Genomic DNA, 21,308 nt, shown 5'->3' with positions numbered 1-21,308 from the left:
CATGCTGTCGTATGTCGCGATCCTGCAGGTTGGTTCTAGAAATGCTGGCGAGAAAGGCGCACGGACGCGATGATCGCTGTCATCGCGGCGTCCCAACTCTTGACTGTTAAAGCTGCCGTGAACTGTCTCACCGCAGAGCGAGCTACAGCGGAACAGACGTCCGCCACATACACCTCCGCCGCCGTGTCACCGCCAGAATCGCGGCAGGCAAAAGCACGATACTTTTGTGACGTCATCAGAATGACATCGAGCAACCCCATTTTAGGGCGCGCTAAGTACACCAGTTCCTAGATGCGTGCCCCCAAGCAATCTCACGAGGAAATCTTGTCTCGTCTTCGACTCTGCTCCCTGGTGCCGAGTGACGAAATTATTCGTATCCTAGAAATCGAGGAGGCATTGTCCATATCGATTCGCGGAGAGGAGGCGGGAAAGAGCGAAAGTGATAGAAGGGGACAGCGTAGCAAAGCTCGAAAAGGGAAAGGGAACCTGTTTCCTCCGATCGATTCTTCCCGAAAATTTTCGCTCACAGCCTTCGCGGGGAGGATTCGGGAAGGCAGTGGGGGTGAGGTCCCCCCGTTACTTCCCCAAAATTCAGCAACAAGAAGCAAGCCACAATCCGGAAGACGTCAAAGAAAGACTCGGGCAAAACAAAAAAAGAAAAAAGATTTTCATTCCCAATAGGGATGCCACCTTTTTCTATTTTTCTAATTCTCTTCACTGGTGATCTCTTTCTCGCTGCGGGACCGGAAACCACCCAAAGAACATAGCGATAAGACTTCGTGCGCTGCTCTCTTAACCATTTTCTCCATTTTCTTTTGTTGTTGTTGCTGTTGCTTCTTGCTTGTCTTGATGGGAGTGTATCCTTTTAAACGTAGATGATCCGTATTGGTCTGCAATGGGAAATGGTAGTGAATAGAGAGTTTCCCTTTAGAGAGTTTCCCGCGTTTCCCCCACCGCCGCGCCCTCCGCAACGAAGAAGCCGCTCCTGCGTCTGCGCGTCGATATCATTAGGGAGTTTTCGTAGACCGTGTTTCACCCTCCGCTAAGCCCTCCGCAACAAAAAGGCCGCTACTGCGCGTGCGCGCTGACGGCCTTGGCTGTAGAGTTCCGGGTATCGAAGCGGGTTGCGGTGAGCGTTGCGGGACGGCGAAAACGATCTACGAAATTCCCTAGTATCGCCTACGTGCTGGATTTCGCCTGCATTTTTTTAAAGAAGTACGATTATGTGGAATACCAAGGTGCGGGGTGCGAAAGCGTCCTCGACTGCAAAGCCGCTATGCTGATTTTTTTTGTGTGCCTCCTATCGGAGGTAAGGGCGTTGCAGAGATTGAAGGCGAATGCGGCGTTGACGTTGGCTGGGTCCCTGGAGTGTCTGTACGCGCATACAAGCAGAAACAGACCATCGGGCGATCTCCACCAAAAATGCGCGAGCCTGATCGGGTTTCAGAAAGCAAGCAATGCAGGCTCTGGACGAATGAACATGTGCACACATTAACATTATTTTCATACTAAAATGGGTTTTGCTCATTTACAGAAGGTTTCAGGAAAATCACATGAAAAGATCGAACGGTCGTGCTTGCTATAACGCCTTGTAGGTGAGCTAAAATACCAAGCTACTACCCTAGTTACGCGAGCGTTATCATCTGTCATTGAGCCAGTGCCAGTTGATTCAACCCCGTTCGGACATTGTTACGCGGCGGCGCAAACTGTCATTGAGCGGCTGACGATCAGTGAGTTAAACTGAGCTGGCCTACCTCAGTTTACTCATAAGGGTTTGCTCCAAGGTTCGCCCAATTAGAGCTAAATATGGCGGCGTCCGCCGCAATGTCACCGATCGCCATCGCCAGGGAAGCACTTACTATTGCAGAATATCGGGGAAGGCATGTACCGAGTATCATAGCAGCAAACATTGTCGGAAGAAGTATGACTCTGGGTCAGAGCTGCCGCTAGAACGATCACGGCACGTCGCGGAAGCCAAAGCTCGGCGAGGGGTGAGCTCGCCGCCCTCTCTCCCTCATGCTTCAAGCTGAGGCGGTCTCTGTCGGAGGACGATGGGGACGCTGCTGTCGACTCTTCCTCAGAGCCGTGTATTGGGAGAGTTTGGCCATTCATTGATTTGAACAGGCGAGTATCTCGTGGCCAACCACAGGCCGCGAAACAGCCCCTAGCGGTGGTCGTGAGCTCTTAAAAATGCGACTCGACTAATTTAAGCCGTTTTAGCGTGGCTAAAGTAAAAAGGTATAACTTTCGGTGGCTGAAAACTAGGCGCATGTGAGGTCTTCGTCACGTCCATATTCAACGGTAGAATCAACGAACGTGCGCTCCAAACCAGACCAAACTGTGTGGTTGCGAGCACTGCTGCTGATTTGGTATTGACGCCATTGTCACCGAGACGCCGAGGTTGAACACTCCTATTTCACGGTTTAAATTTAGTTTTTCAATATTGTGCCGTCGCGGTGTGCTGATAGTTGATACAGCCCTAGGCCTTGCTACTGAGGAGGTGTAAGTCCCAGGTGGCTATGTGCCGAGAAGTAGTGTCTGGACCAATAACTAAAAATTCATCTTGATGTCCATCACGTTGAGGAGAGTGAGTGGGGTTTGCAGTTACGTGTTCAAATGATATAGAGCAATAATGAAACAAGACAGCCGACCGGCAAGAGATTTAGAATGTTCACAATAGCCACACCCTCACCCAGTGGAAGTGTGTTTCCGCGTAACACGGTGCTTTAAAGGGAGACTGAAATTTCAATGAAAATAAATACAACCTCAACAAAACCGCCGAACAACGGCTTCACACCAGGTGCCCTAAACTCGTCAAACACAAAGTTGGAGCCCAAAGTTCGCGGAGTGCGGCGATTGGACGTCGGCGAAAAAAGCGCGAAGTCATTGTCGTGATAGGCCAATCGGTGCGCTCCGTCAAGTTCGGCCCCAACTTTGTGTTTCACGAGTTTAGGGCCTTGGTGGCATGACTAAATACCTTTGTCAGAGTATCGATTCTCATTGCTCTTCAATGCCGTTTTTTTTTATTGTTTTTTTTTATCGACAGGGTAGGTTTCATATTGAAAAAAAAAAAAGATTAACAGAAGTACTGGTGGGAACAAGCCTTCTAGTGTACAGAGTTTAGGGCGTGACAACTGTTTCACTTCGTTTTCACGAAATGTATAGACGATTGCTAGCACGCCATCTTGCCGCCGCCACGTCACTGCTCGCGCGGTCAAGTGCGTACAATTGCAAGCATGCCAAAGCTACGCTCACGCGCACGCTGCACATGTTTGCGCGCATGAGGCACCATTGAGGTGTCATGCTTGCAGTATTTGGTTCCGACTTGAGCGGAGACTCGAAGCTTCGCCTTCAGCGCGAGCTTTCTGCCCTTGCTAACACAAGTGTAAACGCGCAAGCACGCGCAACCAAAGCACTACAGAAGTCAGTGAGCTCGCGCTGAAGGCGGAGCTTCTATAGTCTAAGCTTAAACGGAGTATATACCTCGCACGTATGTCCGTCGCGCTAGGAATGTCTTCATCGTCTAAGCATGGACTCTTTTCAAACACCATCGAGCAACATTGGCTGTTGCCATTTCTTGAACACGAAGCGCGTGAGCAGACACGAGTCCGCTCCTCACTTCGACGCAGCGCTTGCTCGCGGTGTGAGCTGAGCCGAGTCGACGCCACACGCTTACGCAGTTCCCGTCTCGAGTACAGGCTCAGAGCACGAGATTAAACCTTGACGGACTCGGTGTACTGGCGCAGCAACTAGGTTCATGCTCATGCAAAACCAAAACACTGCCTGCAGACCCTGTCTATTTCTTTCTTGTGGGCGAACCTGTAGTCCCTGGATCCTAGGAAAGTAGCGCCAAGCTCCTCGTATGGTCGCCATGTTGATCCGTGAAAGGAGTAACTTCTCCTTGACCCTTCCGTCCTAGGTGAGCCGATCTCAATTCGCTGGAGACGGGTAGCTCTATGGAGACGCGTCTTGAGATTTTGCTGTCCACACACCGGCGAAAAAAGCGTGCATATTCGCACCACCACTACATGGTGTGTTGGTGCTTGGAGGCACGAAAAAATAAGTTTACTGTTTTAAAGGACGCAAGAAGAAGAGTATAATTGTAAGAGATCCATGGAGATGGGCATATGAGTCATAAGTTGATTGCATACATACTGCCAAAGACGCTTATATTGGCGAGGAACGCTTCCAGTACGATGATGCTCCATGGTGATCTTGGCGCGACTGGTTTAGAACAACCCTCTAGAAGCTTCGAAGATTTGAATGGACCGAGATTGCGATTTCCATGGCAACGTAGACAGATTAGCCAATCGCCTTGCGAGGTTTTGGTCGTCGTTATGTTAGCATCTGTTTTTGACCGGCTAGCAGGTAGGGAAAAATGGCGCTAGTTTCCCAGGATCCAGTGACTTTACCACTAATCATAGATACAGGTCTGCCGACATCTTCAAAGCATCCAGATGTATGATAAAACATGCCTCGACATTATGAAGGCACGTCCGTAGATACTTTGTCATCTTGTCTGAAGCAAACACCGTGTCTTCTGCATGAAGTATGAGGAGTGCGACTGCGAGTTCGATGCGAGGAGGCGACAGGACTACTGTAGCCTTCGGTGTTATTTCGCCATCGACCGAAGCCCGACCGAGGTCTGAAAACGGGGCAGGCGCAATACGCATGTTGTGACACGTCCGCCAAAAGCGATCGAGGCGACCTCCTCGCGTGCCGCTTCTCAAAACAACAACAGACCAGCCGACGCGCTATTCTCGCGCGCGATGATACCTTTGTGATTGACGATGGGTCTCCTTCGGCCCCCGAGATAACGTCCTTCACAAACCCCGAATCACAACAAGGCGGAGCTGTTGGCAGCCGACTCGTCCTTCTCTCTCATGTCAACATGATGCAGTTTGGTTTATTTTCTGCGTCGTCACTTGAACGTTCGGAGGGCGCTGACTTCAAGTTTACCAACAGTGCGGTTTCCCATGGTCACTCAGATTTCCTATACTGTAATCAATGAGTTTCGCCACATGTTTGTACTGCGACGTCTCTATTTTGAGTAATTAATTAATTTATTTATATATTGTGCCTACAGAAAAACACGGGCCTATAACAGTGGTCCGCGAAAGAATATTCGGAACACAACGCCGCAGAAACATACTATAACAGCACTGGAATGTTCCTCTTGAGCAAGACGTCATGAGGGAAAATGTCAGCAAACGATGTGTCAAGATGATCAAAAAAAGTTGTGAATGCGAACTAGCGGGGACAAACAACACGTGGAGTTAATGGCAAATGTGCGTTTGCAGCGAAGATGTCTCACGGGAAGGCTGATCTGGATGTGAGATATGATAATTGAGCAGTCGTAATACGCATGCATGCACTTGAACAAAACTATTAGGTCTTAACCTTCTCATCTAGATTTGAACTCGGTCAAACCCAAAATTTCGTCAGATTCGATAGCGTTTTGAGTGAAACGCTGGACAGTCTTAACCGTATTGGCTTATACTCTATATTGTGAGACCTAATACAATGAGCTTAATCTAATAAATCTTCTTGTCAGCGACGCAAGATGACTCCTTTGGACTGGGGGCACCAAGGCCGGCATTCCAAACCGTCACCTGAGGATCTGTGGGCCGGCGCATTGCCTCTGCACCACCGATCGAGGCGACTCTACAGGAGGGCTGCTCCATGACATGTTTATAATCGGAATCTAGCACAGTTTATTACGGGACATAAGTTTTATGACCCCACTTTTATTAAAAGGGTTTGAGTCCTCTTTCAAATTCGACCTTCTCAGAAAAATATATATATTATGAATGGTGGTAGCTAATTGCATAATGGGCATAAGTTATGACTGAATCGAATTAATTGAACGCACATATAAGGTTCCAGTGAAGTGAAAACTGTCTTGTAGCTCAAAATAGTGACACATTTTATGAAATGCACAGTTCGATCGTTCCTCGCTTGCGGCTCGGATTGATCGATGTCCGTGACTACAATTCAACCGAGTGTAGTTTGCGAACTTCACTGGAGCCGCATTATTCAATAACACGAAAAAATGTTTACATTTCCAAATAAACGGAAGAGCCAAAAAGATACGTGACACCAGAATGTGGCTAGAAGAGTCGTCGTTCACTTATGATTCGCCGGCACCATCTCGAAGAAAGAAATCAATAACTGCGCTCTTTTTTTCGATCCGGCGATGTCTTCGTTCCGATGCGGTTTGTTTTGGTTCTATCACTCCGAGTAAAACTACATTTTACCCGGAACAATATTTTTTTTTACTATGCGCGCGGCAGTGCACGGCCGTCGTACAGAAAAACAGGCTGTTTACAAAGAGGTAAGCGTTTGCCCCGACTGCGCATTCTTAGAAACTAGATTCTTCTGAAGGAAAAGGTCTGTACATCCGCCGTGCCGACAGCAGCTCCACCGCAGAGAGCTGACGTCAGAGGTTAAAAGCCCCAGACGTGTACGCTATCATCTTAAGGCCGGTTCAGACACTTGCGTTTGAATGCGTTTAACAGCGTTGCGTCGAGAACCGAAAGCGAGTTACCGGCACATCTGGGCTTCGTATAAAGCGTGGAATCCAATTCAAGTAATCATCCTGGCACGCGATATAAGCAGCAGCGATGTCCTGGTTTCTCGCTGCCGCAACGCAGTCAGACGCAGTCAAACGCGACTGTCTGAAGCAGGCTTTAGGGTTTTAGCCGCAAGTATTTGGAGAAAGGTGGGCTATGGTCATTGAAACGATGAGAATAGCAGGCCGTCTCTGTTTAATGCCTGTCCTCCTGCACACGTTCCCCGCCGTCCGCGGTGCCATAGCCTCCTATGCGAAGCGCAAGTTCGTCTGCTTCTTTTGCAGGGGTCCTGGTAGCATCAAAACGCCGAGCTCCAATTGGCCCCAACCGAAAGGATTGTGGGACGACCTCAAGGCAGCTTGTATTGAGGTGTACTCCCTATCCTTTAAACAGAGCCAATCAGAGCTCGGCGGTCTGACGTTACCACAACCTCCAGCAAAAGAAGCAGACGAGCTTGCGCTGCGTATAGAGGAGGAAAGTATGCGAGATCAGCGTCAGAACCGGTCGCCCAATCCCGGAGGGAGAGAGAGAAAGAGCGAGCCTGGTTAAAGCCCCTTGATAATATTCACGAACACCAGACCCTGCGCGAGAAATGGACGACTGCTTGTTCTCTCTAATTGGAGGGAGACAATGGGTAGAGACAACGGCAGCTAGCCTTTACGTGTACTCCCTAATACTTCCAATCAGTGCTCGGCGGGTTGATACGCAACCGCACGCTAACACCTCCTCCTCTCCTTCATTTTCTCATTCTATACTCAGGGACAGCATTTTTTTCCCACGCAGTCAAAGATAGGGGAGCACGTGCTTGAATGCAAATTAAAGCGGCACGCGCGCACATTCCTCCTATAGGAAGTATTCACTGGCGGCTATAGGGAGTATTCACTGGACGCCATATTTGTGGGTGCTGTTTAGAGCGCATGCTCCGAACGAGCTCACTTCAATAGGCTGCTAAGACCGCCACTCTTGATGGTGTGGAATGCACGGTGTAAAGGACTGTGGAAGCTCGCCATCGGCACGCGCTCAGCATTCGCGCGCACAGCTATGGCCGCCAGTGAATACCCCCTATAGACAATTGCAAGCATGGAGCCCCGTCTGGTGCCCCGTGCGTGCAGCATGTGCAGCGTGCGCGTGAAGGTAACTTTGGCGAGCTTGCAATTGCACGGGCGTGCCCGCACGTGTGGAGACATGGCGGCTGCCAATCGCCCTGCTTGCAATCGTCTATAGCTGTGTGCGCGACTGCTGAGCGCGTGCTATCGGCCAGCTTCCACAGTTCTTTTGCAACGTGCATTCCGCACCGTCAAGAGTGGCGGTTTTAGCAGCCCATTAATGTGAGTTCCTTGTGAGCATGCGCTCTAAACATCGCCCTCAACTATGGTGTCCAGTGTCCAGTGAATACTTCCTATAGTCGGATATACCTCATCGAGCTTTCGGCGAGCATTGTCCCTCCCGTAAGCCTTTTTTATTTTTTTGTCAACACTAGGAATTTTATCGTACCCTTTGACACCCTGGCACATTTGACGGACTTGTCGTTTCGACGCGTGTGTTTCTCCAAATACTCGTTGAAAAGCGAGCAATGGCGTCCAATCAAGATGAAACACCAACGAAGTAACACGATGAGGAGACAGCCGTCACTTCGCTTTTTCTCGCCCATTTGGTTCCAAGTTGGACCACGTTTTGTTGTTAATGATGCAGCCGTCGTCGTCAATAACATCGCGCCTTCACCGTCTCCTCTCCCTCTCCGCTTTTTTCCCCGTCGCTCCTCGCCAGAGACGAAGACAGATTGTGTACAGTCGAGCGGACAAACCCCAGACTTAAACCGATGCCAGAAATAAGGAAGACACTCGCGTCGACGGCAGGAAACGCCCAACCTCCCCAATGTTTACAAACATGCAGCGCTGTATCGGGCGACCTGGTAAGAAACAGTTTCATTTCTCGCGCGTAATTGGCAGCTGGTCTCGAGCTCGTCACGAAAAGGTTAGACGGTAGCTCACGCTTCCGTGCCAGACTTGTACCACGCGTCAGAGCCATATTATTAATGCGACTTCCATTGTAGTGGAAACTAATTCAGAGTTTCCATGTGTGTATAGACCTTTGCAGAAATCGCCTCCTGCGCGCTGCCATCTTTGTCTGCTAGGCTGTGGAACGCCTTCCAAGCATGCGCTGTTGATATGCTGTGCGGTATATCAGACGCTGCGCATGCGTCCACAACTCAGTGACTCAGCATTTTTTCCCGCTCGCTTCGTTCGAGACTGCCGCTGGAAAGGTCTATATGTGGTATGGGCGCGACGTGCATGGCATGCCATGGCACAGTAAAATGGATAAGAGAGCAGAACTGTACAGGGCAGAGTTGACCTTTCCACCTTGGCACCTTTCAATTCCAGTGCATGCTCCATTAACTAGTTGCGCTACTGCGTCATTGTCATGTGATGCGCGGGTCATCGAAAGCTATAGACCGACACGCTGTTTACAAACAAGCCCGCGTTTGCCCACACCAGATGTGGGCACTGCGCACGCGCAGAAACGGAATTCGAGTGAAGCGAAGCGTTTGCGCATGCGCAGTGCCGCCGACAGCGCCACCGCAGCTGCATGACGTCAGGGACGCGTGTTGGTCTATTCGTGACTCCAGCAAAACGGACGCCACCAAGCAGGAAAACCGGGAACCAGCCGGACCAGGTCGCTCCGCGCCCCTCCGCGTCTCTGGTGGCTTTCGCGGACACGTGTTGTCGGCGCGGTGGCGAACAATTTAAGCTGACGAAGGTCCGAAAATTTCTTCAGTTTACCTGAGTGTTCATTAGCGTGGTGAAGCCTCAGTAGATTGTCTTCTTCCATCACGTGTTTAAAAGCCCGTTTACCCCACAACACACGGTCGCATGCTTTCGATTTCTTGGATGGGGAGGAATCACGGAAAAACGTCTTGATTTCTTGTCTGTCTCGAATCACATTCAAAGTGACGACTACTTGGTAACTGATAAGTGGTTCATTTATAAGCATGTAGAACAGTGGAATGAGGACGACAGACGAGGTGTTTCACTGGAGGGAACACCAATGCTGCAGTCAAGTGAATGAGAAGGTTCATTAGCTGCTTTTCTTGAGCTTGGTTGTGTTCGATCAGCTTCAAGTTTGAGTCACCCACGCCGGTCGGTGCGTTGACTATTCGTCTTGGCTGCTTTCTGCCGACAAAGCCCCTGGACCACACTGAAGGAGTTGGGCTGATGTCGCAATTACTTGATTCAGGAAAACCTGCTCGCTGCAAGTGATGAACAGGGGGATTTATTTGTTTTCAGAAGGTGGGGGACTCTAGCAAAGTTAGAAGATGTCACGGCATTTTGATCTATAGCGCCTCCAATATTTATATTATACCCTCGTCGAAGCCAGCAGCAATAAATTTCTACATTACTCAGGTTGACCGGCCATAAAAAAAAATAATTTTCTCCGTTCAGGATTTGAAGCAAAGTTCACTGCAGAGGGATTCTGCGTGAATCTTCGACGAAGACTCTCTTCAGTTTGTCTCCGTGCTGCCGGCTAGAACCATTTGGCTAAGTTTAAGTAGTATCTGTCTGCAAATATACTATTATTCAGCAGTTCACCTAATAGTTAGTCAACTAAGCTCATATTTCAACCCGAAGAATATACTAATATCGCTTTAGTGGGACCATAGTACGTAATATAATACATAGCCCGCTCGTTAAAATGACTTCTCGATTGCTACTGAAACCTGAATTGAAATACGAGTATCAGCTGTTTATGACCATGTTAACCCGGCGGGTTAACATGGTCCTTGGCTTAAGAAGCGCTTGCTTAATTTTCGTAATTTTCCTGCAGCCTGTGTTGTTGACCGAGCAGACGACTCGAGCTGTTTCTTAAACGCAGATACGCACAAAAGCTCGATTGCGCGGACAGATAAGTCGCATGGTCGAGGCATGCGAATCAGCTGAAAATACCGGAGAAAAAAAATATCGAACGCAGAGTCTTTTTAGTGTTGCGTCGTTTACCCACAGTCTCAGTTTTTTTTTTTTTTTTTTCAATTTTGCGCATCGAACGCAAGCGTTGCTATTGTCGCAGCCTCCCTTCTCCTGGCTGCTGAACTGTTTCTGCCGACATTCGGACAGGGAGCTGCAACGGAACTGACGTCTGCCGTATCTATACCTCAGCAGCTCTCACACCACCGGAATCGTGGCAATCAGCGGAATGACGATACGAGTGTGACGTCGTTCGGTGGAAATCGAAGGACCATAAGTGAAGACACAATGTTAAGCACGCCAGTCGGACGCATTTCAGCCGCAAGAAATACTCAGGGTGTTAATCCCCTGTGCTTCTTATTCTGAAAATTAAACCGAGTCTTCTTGAGGAGGCAACCGCTATATGTTATATTTCTCATTGGGCTCCACAACCCGCTTTTGCACTGTTGAGGGTAAAAAAAAAAACTACGTAGACATCATCTCATCCTTTTCATCGTAAAGGAACATGTACCCAGCGCATGTTCAGAAGCTGTGAGCTACACAAGCAAAATTTAATAAATTATATGACAACGTATGTCGACGAACTGGAGTAATATTAGTGTAGCTGCGCACGTTTCTACGCGGCAGCGCTGCCCGTAAATATACCGCACCCTCGATTCCCCACCCCCTCCTCCCCCCCCCCCCCCCCCCAAACACACACACACACACAGATACCAAATCAGAGGCCGCGAACTCAGCGCACGAGAGATGTCATCTGCCGGTGGATGATTGAGTACTAAGGACAAGCGCAATCAGAGGCCGCAATAGCTCTCTCACAATTTGTAAATTGTTGACAAGTTCTTACCAACAGACTGCCCGATCGTTGACTCGCGAGCGGGTCAATATTATTTGTTGATAGCCCTCGCACCAAGAAAGCCTAGACGCCACGTCCAAACAGCAGCTGAGAAAGATCCTGCTCTCTCCATAAAGCAAATTCGGACATCTCCGGCGTCGGCACTGAGCTTTTTGGTGTCAACTCGGGCGCCGTTATGGACTGTGCCGCGAGCCAAAAAGCGCATTTTTTACTTAAAATCGCTGGCGCCTTGGCGCAATAAAATTCTGCTTCAATGCAATGCTGTTTACTCGTGGCCTTTCGGAATTGCACCTCGCTCTGACACCAAATCTGTTTTAACGTGATCTTTCACACTGTAGCTCGATATTACAGGCGCACTAATAACCTCAGCAAAACAACCCTCTATCTCGTTAACGATTTGACCGTTTTCAGCGGGATTTGATAATGCTTAACTTGAAAGAATCTTGTAAAACGGATAGCGTATGAGTGTACATAATCTCACACCTTCAATAGCGATGCACGCAGTTCCTCAATTGGCGTCTTGGCGACTCCAGTAAAAGCCTTCTTTGACGCATTCTTCTGAAATACTATGTTGTGGCCGCCATTTGCTTTGGAGGGTTCGGGCGGAGAACAATACACATCCGCAAATTCAACACTGAAACCGCGGCCTCTGAAACTGAAACAACACAGAGCAGCAGCGAAATAGACAAAACAGATAGAGTGCCTTGCGAGTTCACCTCCTGTTTTTTTTTTTTTTTTGTTTTTTTTTTGTCTTGCTTGTTTGCGATGTAAAATTTCACCAGCTAGTCTGTATGTTTTAAATGCCTGAGCATTTAGTGCCCTCGTGAATGCAGCAGTCTTTCGTTTGGACGGTCGAGGTTTGGACTGGACTTGACTGATTTCGTTAGGCCCATGAGCCGTTCCCGCCGTGCTTTTTCGGTCCGTTCGTTCGCTCGTTAAATCTAGTTTTCCTCTTGCAAGAGGAAAATGGTCTTCTGGCACGCTTCCAATGACGCGCCGCGACCGCGAGAGGAGGGTATCGAGCGGCCGCAGCGGTGGCACAACATACGCGACAACGTAAAAGCGAGGCACCACGACGATGCCAATTTGTACGAAACCGCGGACACTCGGGAGGAGGGATTGCCTCTTTGTAGACACCCGAGATCAGTGCCAAGCCCTTTTGAGTGCCGAGACACGACCGGAACCCCATCTGCGCCGGGGGGAACGCTCCCGTCATTTCAAGGTACCAGTTGATTCGGGACACGGCCATCCACTTTATGACTTTACACGTACAGGACGTCAGTGACATGTGCAATAGTTGCTCAACGTGCCCTTATCCTTGCCAGGTTTTGGTATGGGAATGACTAGAGAGTATTTACAGGGATCGGGTGACTTGCCTGTGACCCCCCCATGGTTCACAGCTCGAACAGTTCGAGTTTGGTAATATCTGGGAGATTCTTCAGCATAGCCATTGTGACGCGATCTCGTGCTGGTGCAGTGCGGGTCCCACTCGAGCTCGCCCAGCCTGAATGCCCGGTTCATGCCACCGTCCGGTGCCAGTTTCTCAATGCAGTACAGTGCTGGAGTGCCACTCGCACTGTCTGGCTGGTGCGCGCTAGCCCACTCGGCCACCGATCTTCCGTTCAAATAGACATACCCCTTTGGAAAGTCACGTCCCAATTATTAGAAGGTCGGAACCACTGTACAATGATGGAACAACTAACAATGTGAAACGCGCAAGTCATTCCATAACATAGCGAACGTCAGAGCGCGTCCAACGCTAGGAACCGAGGAGCAAATCAAGTCGCGTCGAGAGTGCAATGTCACTGCGCCCATCACCTTTTTTTGTGGGTGTAATTTTGCTTTCTGCTTTCTAATCCAACCAAACGCATAAGGTGTACCGCGACGTTGCAATTTTAGTCCGCTGTTGTGGAGGGATTTCACAGCTGCCAACAGAAGGCAGTCTTTCGAAAGGTGTCTGTGGGGGCACTGGGGTGAAAAGAAGGAAGCGGAAGCCAGCTGAACGCACAAACGCGTTTTTTTTTTATCGTCAGTGAGCAATCCGGACCAGTGGCACACACCATGTCTTCGATGGACAGAGTGCTCACGCTGCTCGGTTACAAGCTCGACCACAAGCTAAAAGACTTCAAGGCCCACTTTCGCGAAGACCGCCGTCCGGCCAACAACGGCGCCAACCCACCTACCAAAGGGTTGCAGCTGGACTCCGTGCGTCGCCGGAAATTCGGCCGGCTCATCTGCAACCTGGGCACACATGAAATCCTCGGCAGACGCTCGAGACTGGCTTGCAGGAAGTCAGCAGCCAATGGCGGCCCCGCGAAGACCACAATTACCAGGACCGCTGCTAGGCCTAAGGCTCTTCACCATCTTCACCATACCATCATCATAATCATCTATCACATCATCCATCACATCATCACCATCATCATCGACACAATGTGCCCTTTCCGAAAGTCAGCCTACCCACCATTCGAAGAGCCAAACCCGACACTGTCTAATGGCGGTACTACACTCTTCTCCACACTCAAATCATAGTGAACTCTCTAATGGCGGTACTACACGCTTCTCCACACCATCAGAATTGGACGTCTTCGAAAGCATAGAGCAGAAAAGAAAAAAATATATTGGTCCTTTTACGTCACCTTCGATTCACAAAATCGAGGGTGCTTGATTTAGCCAGGCATGATCTTCTATCACCGCCATCAGAGCGGCAATATTGGAGTTTTTTGGGCTGCCGGCACGTCAGTGACTGTTGAAAAGGGTCTATTCGCCTGTACAATACCGTTTCATTATCGTTAGAAGCGGCGCCGCAGGTCTTCACGGTATAGCCGACTTGACTTTCTGCGGCGCCGCGGCTCTCCTGAGCACAAATAAATATCAGTATCTATATCAATAAAGGTTTCTAAAAGGTCATGGATTAAGCTTCCTGGATTGACCACACCCATAAGTCAATGCCGTCACGTGCAATCTACATATGCGTTCTTCCGGTTTTCTCGGATCCGATGGAATCCAATCCTCCCGGCCGATGTTCGGAGCCATGTCTCGAGCCCCCGCCGCGCGCACCGGCCTCCGGGCGGCGGCATCGAAGCCTATCCAGCCCACCGGACCCCGTACGAGTGATGTGCTCAGCCCGCGACGGCCAGACCCAGCGTTGCCGCATCCGCCCCGCAAGTAACCCGAAGTCCGCGACGGCCAGGAGGAGGAACAGGACCACACCCGGGAGGGGGTCCCGTGTCTCCCAAGGCCGCGGTGGTACGCTGCCGCGGCACGGGACGAGGTCGGCGGGCCTGCAGCCGGCACCGTCCCGTCCCCGCAGTCCCACAAAGGCATGGCGAAGAAGTTGACCGCCTTCTCCACCGCCGGCAGCAACGTGGCTGGAGGGGGCTACTACCACCTGCCCATCACCGACATCGTCATCACCAAGAGGGACGGCCAAAAGGTAAGACATCCCCGTTCGCACAGATGCGTTTGCTTACGACCGAGTTCTTGTGAACTCTTACGACAAGATAAAACACTGACAGGCTGGCGCCATCTAGGGGGTGACCCTGGAACTGCATTTTATTAGAAAAAAGGTTTTGGTGTATTTGTGAAATGACATGTACGCACAATCTATAGGACCTTTGCCGTTTACAACATTTTGAAAAGGTTTTTTTCCAAGCAAATAGGGAAAAAATTATATTCGAAAAAATTAGGAGTGGAGTGAAACGGATGTGTGTTTTTTTTTTAATATTTTGACGGTTAGACTTTGGAAGGGCCAAGCTAGAAAACGTAGGGAATTGCCGTGCTTTTCACGGGCACCCGAAAGGTGGCGCCAGTGTGTTTTCTCGCTGGAGGAGATCCCGAAAGGTTTTCAGTCGCTCGGTCGTGTGAAACAACTGTAAGGGTCAAAGAAATGTTTCTTTTGGCAGAGGAGAGCCGCAGCGCCGCAGACAGACAAGCGGCCCATACCACGAAGGCCTTCGGCGCCGCATTTAATATGATGCGATTACATTGTTGAGATGAAAGACAATGGTGACACGGTCAAAATGGAGCTTGTGGGCGATGGTCAAGGGGGTCGTTGCAGGGTAACGACTGCTGAGGGGTGTCAAACTGGTGTCGATGAGTGGGCATCTTCCTGGATGAGTGGTCCTGTCCAGCCAGTCTCACTAGTGACCGAATTTGTTGGTGTGTGCTTCGAGAGGCTGGCTAAACCCGTTTAAGTGCGTGCCCATGTAGGCAAGCACTCCTGAGAGGTGTTCGCGGGCTTCAGGTCATGATGGGGAGAAGAATTACCTCGAGACATTAAATTTTCCGCCTAATACGGTCACCGATACCTTCTCCGTAAAAGGCCCATGGTATCCCAATCAACTCTGGCGGCCTAGCTACCGTCCGAGCATGACATTCACTGGGCCTTCACTGAGTGCGGATAGTCTCAGCCCTGGGGCTATAAACTCGTCAAACATAAAGTTGGGGCACAAGTTTACAGATTGCACTCATTGGGCTATCACGACGATGACTTCGCGCTTTTGTCACCTGCGTCCAATCGGCGCGCTACGTGAACTTTCGGCTCCAACTTTGTGATTGACGAGTTTAGGGAACCTGGACATTGAAGGGTCAGCGGAACAGGACAACCGGCATTATGTACCTTTCCAGCGCTTATTACCCGTTCAAAAAATGCTGAGCCACTGAGCTGTGGACGCATGTACAGCAGCGTCGGATACCGCACAGCAGAGCTACAGCGGGGGCTCAGAAGGCGTTCGACAGCCCAGCAGACAAAGATAACATCACGCAAAAGGCATTTTTTTGGAAAGGTCTATAGACTGTATTGGAACCATGGTTAAAAGCGCTAAAAAACAGTACACAAGATAGAAGACAGACAAGTAATAAAACCTATCTAAGCCAGACATTAAAATAAAACAAAAAATAAGAGCTAATTCATAGGAGCAAGGGCTTGCATTTTTCGCATAACATTATTTATCGCATCATGTCCATAGCCATATCGTCTCTAAGAGAATTTCACTTAGTAGTCGAGAGAGCGAGAAGTGAGTACGTTAATTTATTTTAGGACCGGATAATTGTTGAATCTGTTAGAAAGCATTGTGACAAACAGGAATATATGAATCAGGCACGCAGCCCCCCCCCCCCCCCCCCCCCCCCCCGGGCCTGAAATCTTCCATTTCGCTGGGGCCTCCTCTCCTCCCTCCCCCTCATACAGCATTTTGTCATGGGTGGGTCTTCCCCGAATTGAAATCCTGGCTACGCGCCTGATATAAATGTTATTTGGAATATGTGAGCATTAAGGATGCCATGTTGTCATAGCAATTGTGGAAAAAAGGAAAGCCTACGGCGGGCATCTTGAGAAGCAAAGTTTAAAATGATCTTTAGTTGGACAGCACTAGTTTAATAATTCCCACCAATGAAGCGGACAACTCCGCTTTAACTTGACTTCAACCTATTGATATGACTGATGAGGGGTTAATATTGTAATGATGTATTCTAGTTTGGATCGGACGAGTGTTGTAGATGTCACTAATTTTATACTTTGTGGTGCTTGGTGAAGATACCGTCGATGTAAACCTAAATTTATGCATGATTTGAAGATCAGGTTATCTATGTGAGCGTTCCAAGTGAGATTTTACAAAAAGTTGACGCCAGGTACTTGAAGGAGGTAACTGATGAGATGAAAACAGAGTTGATAGAGTAGGAAGGAACGCAGTGTTACTACTTCGTTTCAGTTTAAGTCGAGCCTCAGCCGACGCGTCGCGGTAATGATATCAATCAAGCAACGTCAAATGCGCAAGTCACCAGGTCTTTTCTCTTTATGGTTGGTTCAGCGATGATAGGACACCTACAGAAACGTTACGAACACCATAATAGTGTACTTTTGACGCTGTCTGACTGATTTCATCAACTCGTATAGCCACTGGCAGGTTAAAAGTAAGCTAGAAGCTCCCTCCCTCCTCTTCCCACTTTAGCAGAGCGAACGCTGGAGAGGCGGCCACCTCCTCTCCATCTGAAAAGGTACTGGAACAAAGCGAGTTTTGAAAAAAGTCGCGCGTCGAGGATGACGCCACCGGGTGGCGACGTCCTTAAACCGAATTAGTCATTCGACGCGTGCGTGCGTGCGTGTGTGTGTGAGTGTGTGTGCGTGTGTGTGTTCTAATGACCGCGCCAGGAACTTGTTTTATTCAAATTCACGGGACAAAATTGTGCTGGAAGTCCCCGTTAACTCTTCTCTTTCAAGAACCTCTTCAACTTCTTTTTAGGGTGAAACGAAGTATACAGCGGTAATTTAGTCTAGTTGGTTCGTGATAACTTAAGTGAGCGCCTAAAAACACAGGGACAAGAAAGCAGGTAGACAATGGTACGCTCGGAACTAATTTTTATCTGAAAAAAAAAAACTATATATGCTGTGGCGAAACGAACAGTCACGGTGAAACCCCTGTAAAAAAATACCAGATACACTGAGTGCCCAACGGGAGTAGTGTATTAAATACCCTGTCATTATATTGCTGACTTTTGCGTTTGGTGGCCTCACAGGTTAGCGGCCACATCACGCAGGCGTGATTGTTGTGTTTGGTGATGGTCATGTAGTGTAGTTTGTTTGGTATAAATCCCCTTGTCATGCGGTTGTTCTTATATCGGCCAGGTAGGCATGTGCTTGATTGATCGTGCGCGCGAGCATGCCGCGGCCACGCAAGCTGCCCCGTGGGAATGGAAGTCCCTTGATACTTCTTTTTACAAGTGACAGCAACCAATACAAATGACAAAGTAGATTCTGCTAAACAAAATGGTGTCATTCAGTTTCATTTTCCGCCTGGCGCCTCTATTCGCTTCCTAAAACCTGCACAGTCACGCAGTCGGTGTTTCAAAGAATGTTGCTACTTCTAGGAAGCTCTTAGCCAGGAACCTGAGTCAGGACACCGTCCCACGTACTGCAGTCGTTGCCAATGTGCCTTGTCATTTAGCGAGAGCAGGTTTTTGGCTAGGTACCCAAATAAGGTTTCTAGAGAGTTACATGAAGCTTTGGAAATTAAAGCAAAAGGCGATAAGCAAATGAGTGACACGCCGTTGTGTTTGTTTACCGGCAAATTAGTATTATTTCTTGTTATGGAAGTTGCACCGGAATTAGCCGTGACTGTTTATTTTTCCACGACTATATAAATACATGGCAAGTGTTTTTCAAATAAATGTTTGTCGCGAGTCCGCCTGGTCTTTCTACTTTCGTCTCTTTGTGTTTTTTGGAGCTTACCTACTTGAAGGGTTGGCCGGTTGGAGGAAATAAACTTGGTATTACTTATGTTGAATTGTGACATTGCGCATCAAACACTCGCAAGAATCAATGCGGCACTGAGGTTTTATCGTGCCTGGAACACTTTTCAAACTAATGCATGCACCGGACTCTATATTTTTGTTTCCTCAAGCTGTGTGCACCACTGCATTTTCGCGAGACCATGGCGGTGACTCCTAAGTGGTGACAAGGACGTCAGGCACCTTTAAATGTTCACGCCTTTAGAAATCATGTGCCGACACAAGCAGCAGAATGAACATAAAGACGCCATATTTGGTATCCTCGAAATGGGCTTTGTGATTGTTGTGAAAAACTGGGCCAAGAGACATTTATATAAATAGATCGAATGTGACTACACTGCTTAATACCTGTCAGGATAACATTCACAGCCGTTATCGTTAGAGGCCGCTTCCTGAGTGCTTATTGTGATTCTCGTGTGAGCACCTGCGGCGCAATCTATTTTATCCTGAATCGGTACGACTTGCGGTGGTTCATTACTGGAAAACCTGTCCTAGAAAACGTTTCGTCTACGCCATGAACATCTCGGTTCTGAGCACGAGTCTTATCTTGCATCGCTCGTAATATTCACGCGCTGAGCAATTCCCGATTCTTTCGTATATCTGAAGGCGACAAATATGTGATTAGAAAACAAAACTTTGTTTCTGATAACGTACCCGCATCTACTCAATAGACACACCTCGAACAATGCTGATAAACTGGAGCAAAATGGGACGCTGCTATCAGCCCCGAGGTTTGCTTTCTTTGCGTGATTCAAAGCCCATGTTTTGAAGCAGACTTGAAAAACGCCAGTGCCACCTTCTAGCGTCGAACCTGAAAAGGCAAGCTAAACGTGTAGATGCTGAGTCTCCGGCATAGCTGGCGATGCACAACGTGTAACGTCGGCACCTGCTATAGCCTATAAGATTTAATTCTTGTAAGCTGTTAAACGATGCCTGGTCGAGTTGGGCGCAAGTGTAAATCGAACAAACGCAAACAGAACAAGCGCAGAGTACATCGTGATCCTCCCTCGCTTATTTCCTTGCAGGTGAAGACGGTGCAAGTGGTTAAGGCGGACGGTTCCGACGAAGACCTCATCGAGCTGTCGTACATTACTACCAAGGTGATCGGCAAAGGCACTTTCGGCGTGGTTCAGCAGATCAAGCTGGTTGACACGGGGGAGGTGTACGCCGTGAAGTGGGTGCGCCAAGACCGCAAGTTTAAAAATCGCGAACTGCAAATCATGCGCCACCTGTCGCACACAAACATTACGCAACTGCGCTACTTTTTCTGCACGCTGGACAAGAACAAGGACACCGTGTACCTGAACCTCGTTATGGAGTACATTCCGGAGACGGTTCACCGAGTCATCCTGCACTACAGCCGCAACAAGCACACCTTCCCCCTTTTCTTCATCAAGCTCTATATGTACCAGATACTTCGCGGTCTCGCCTACATTCACATGCTCGGCATCTCCCATAGGGACATCAAGCCGCAGAACCTGCTGTGCGACCCGGACAGGTGCATCGTAAAGGTGTGCGACTTCGGGTCCGCCAAGTACATGATCAAGGGCGAGCCCAACGTGGCGTACATCTGCTCCCGGTACTACCGGGCGCCCGAGCTCATACTGGGAGCCACCGAGTACACCACCATGGTCGACGTCTGGTCCGCGGGCTGCGTCCTTGCCGAGTTCTTTATCGCCAGACCCGTATTTCCCGGAGACAGCAATCTGGACCAGTTCTCGGAGATCATGCGCATCCTGGGTACGCCGACCGAGGAGCAGGTCCTCGAGATGAACCCCAACTGGACGGAGTGCCGGTTCCCCAAGCGAAAGGCGGTTGCGTGGGAGAAAGTCCTCGAAGGGAAAGGAACTCCGAGCGCCATCGACCTCACCGTCAGGCTCTTGGACTACGTGCCTGCCAAGCGCATGACGTGCTTCGACGGAATGACCCACGTCTTCTTCGACGACCTACGAAAGCCCGGTATTACGCTGCCGGACGGCGGGCCCCTGCCACAGCTTTTTAACTTCTCCCACGAAGAGCTGCAAGTGAACCCTTCCATCAACCACTTGCTGCGGCCACATTGACCGGGTGATGGTCTGGCATAAGCATGTTCAGAAAGTCCTAGTTATCCGTAAAGTGAGCACCGCTCTCCGTAGGAACCCTCTCCTGGCGAGTGGTAGACACTCAGTGCGTTGGCCTTGCGTGCAGTACTTTATTTGTTTTTATTTTTTCAACCAAATAAGGCCCTTGATGACGTGCTGCTGTGTTTTATCATGCCACATCCGAGAGCTTGTGCGCGTTGCTTTCTAAGGGCCACATACATTGTGGACGCCTTTTGCGGAGGCCAGACCAGTGTAATGTAAAGAACTGGCTTATGGGTGTCGGTGTTGTATTCAGAGGTGCAAAGTTGTGCCGCGAGTCTGGGCGAGCCAGGTAGGGCGTGGCGACTGCGAAGGCGTTCGAATGGGGTAGGAACGATGAACGCGAGCGGGCGGTGAAAACACGACCTCTTTGTGTTAGCACAGTTTTCGGTAGTGCGGCATTTCAGAAATAGGGGAAGAGGGAATGACCTCTAGATTAATTTTATAAACAACGAAATCATTACGGCAGTTATAATAAAATGGATGTTGTGCTCGTGGGCGTTTCGTCGAAATTTCC

The 21,308-nt window shown here is 49.3% G+C and overlaps 1 protein-coding gene across 1 annotated transcript; it reads left to right on the top strand.

Annotated features, from left to right (window-relative positions):
* The first annotated feature begins 14,709 nt into the window (after positions 1 to 14,709).
* LOC115331735 (glycogen synthase kinase-3 beta-like) lies at positions 14,710 to 20,734 on the top strand. Its single transcript, XM_029993971.3, has 2 exons — positions 14,710 to 14,820; positions 19,697 to 20,734. Exons 1-2 carry the CDS (start codon positions 14,710 to 14,712, stop codon positions 20,732 to 20,734), a joined length of 1,149 nt encoding a protein of 382 aa, XP_029849831.2.
* Positions 20,735 to 21,308: the final 574 nt, after the last annotated feature.

This window comes from Ixodes scapularis, unplaced genomic scaffold (assembly GCF_016920785.2).
Source record: "Ixodes scapularis isolate PalLabHiFi unplaced genomic scaffold, ASM1692078v2 PGA_scaffold6__148_contigs__length_123643588, whole genome shotgun sequence".
Lineage (NCBI taxonomy): Eukaryota > Metazoa > Arthropoda > Arachnida > Ixodida > Ixodidae > Ixodes > Ixodes scapularis.
The sequence above is the reverse complement of the archived record's forward strand: the minus strand, read 5'-3'. Positions and strand labels throughout refer to the sequence as shown.

Bases quoted from the DNA above. Each gene is read 5' to 3' on its own strand.
- LOC115331735 (XM_029993971.3), top strand. From the start codon at position 14,710: ATGGCGAAGAAGTTGACCGCCTTCTCCACCGCCGGCAGCAACGTGGCT. The intron at 14,821-19,696 runs GTAAGACATCCC...ATTTCCTTGCAG, and splicing joins CCAAGAGGGACGGCCAAAAG to GTGAAGACGGTGCAAGTGGT.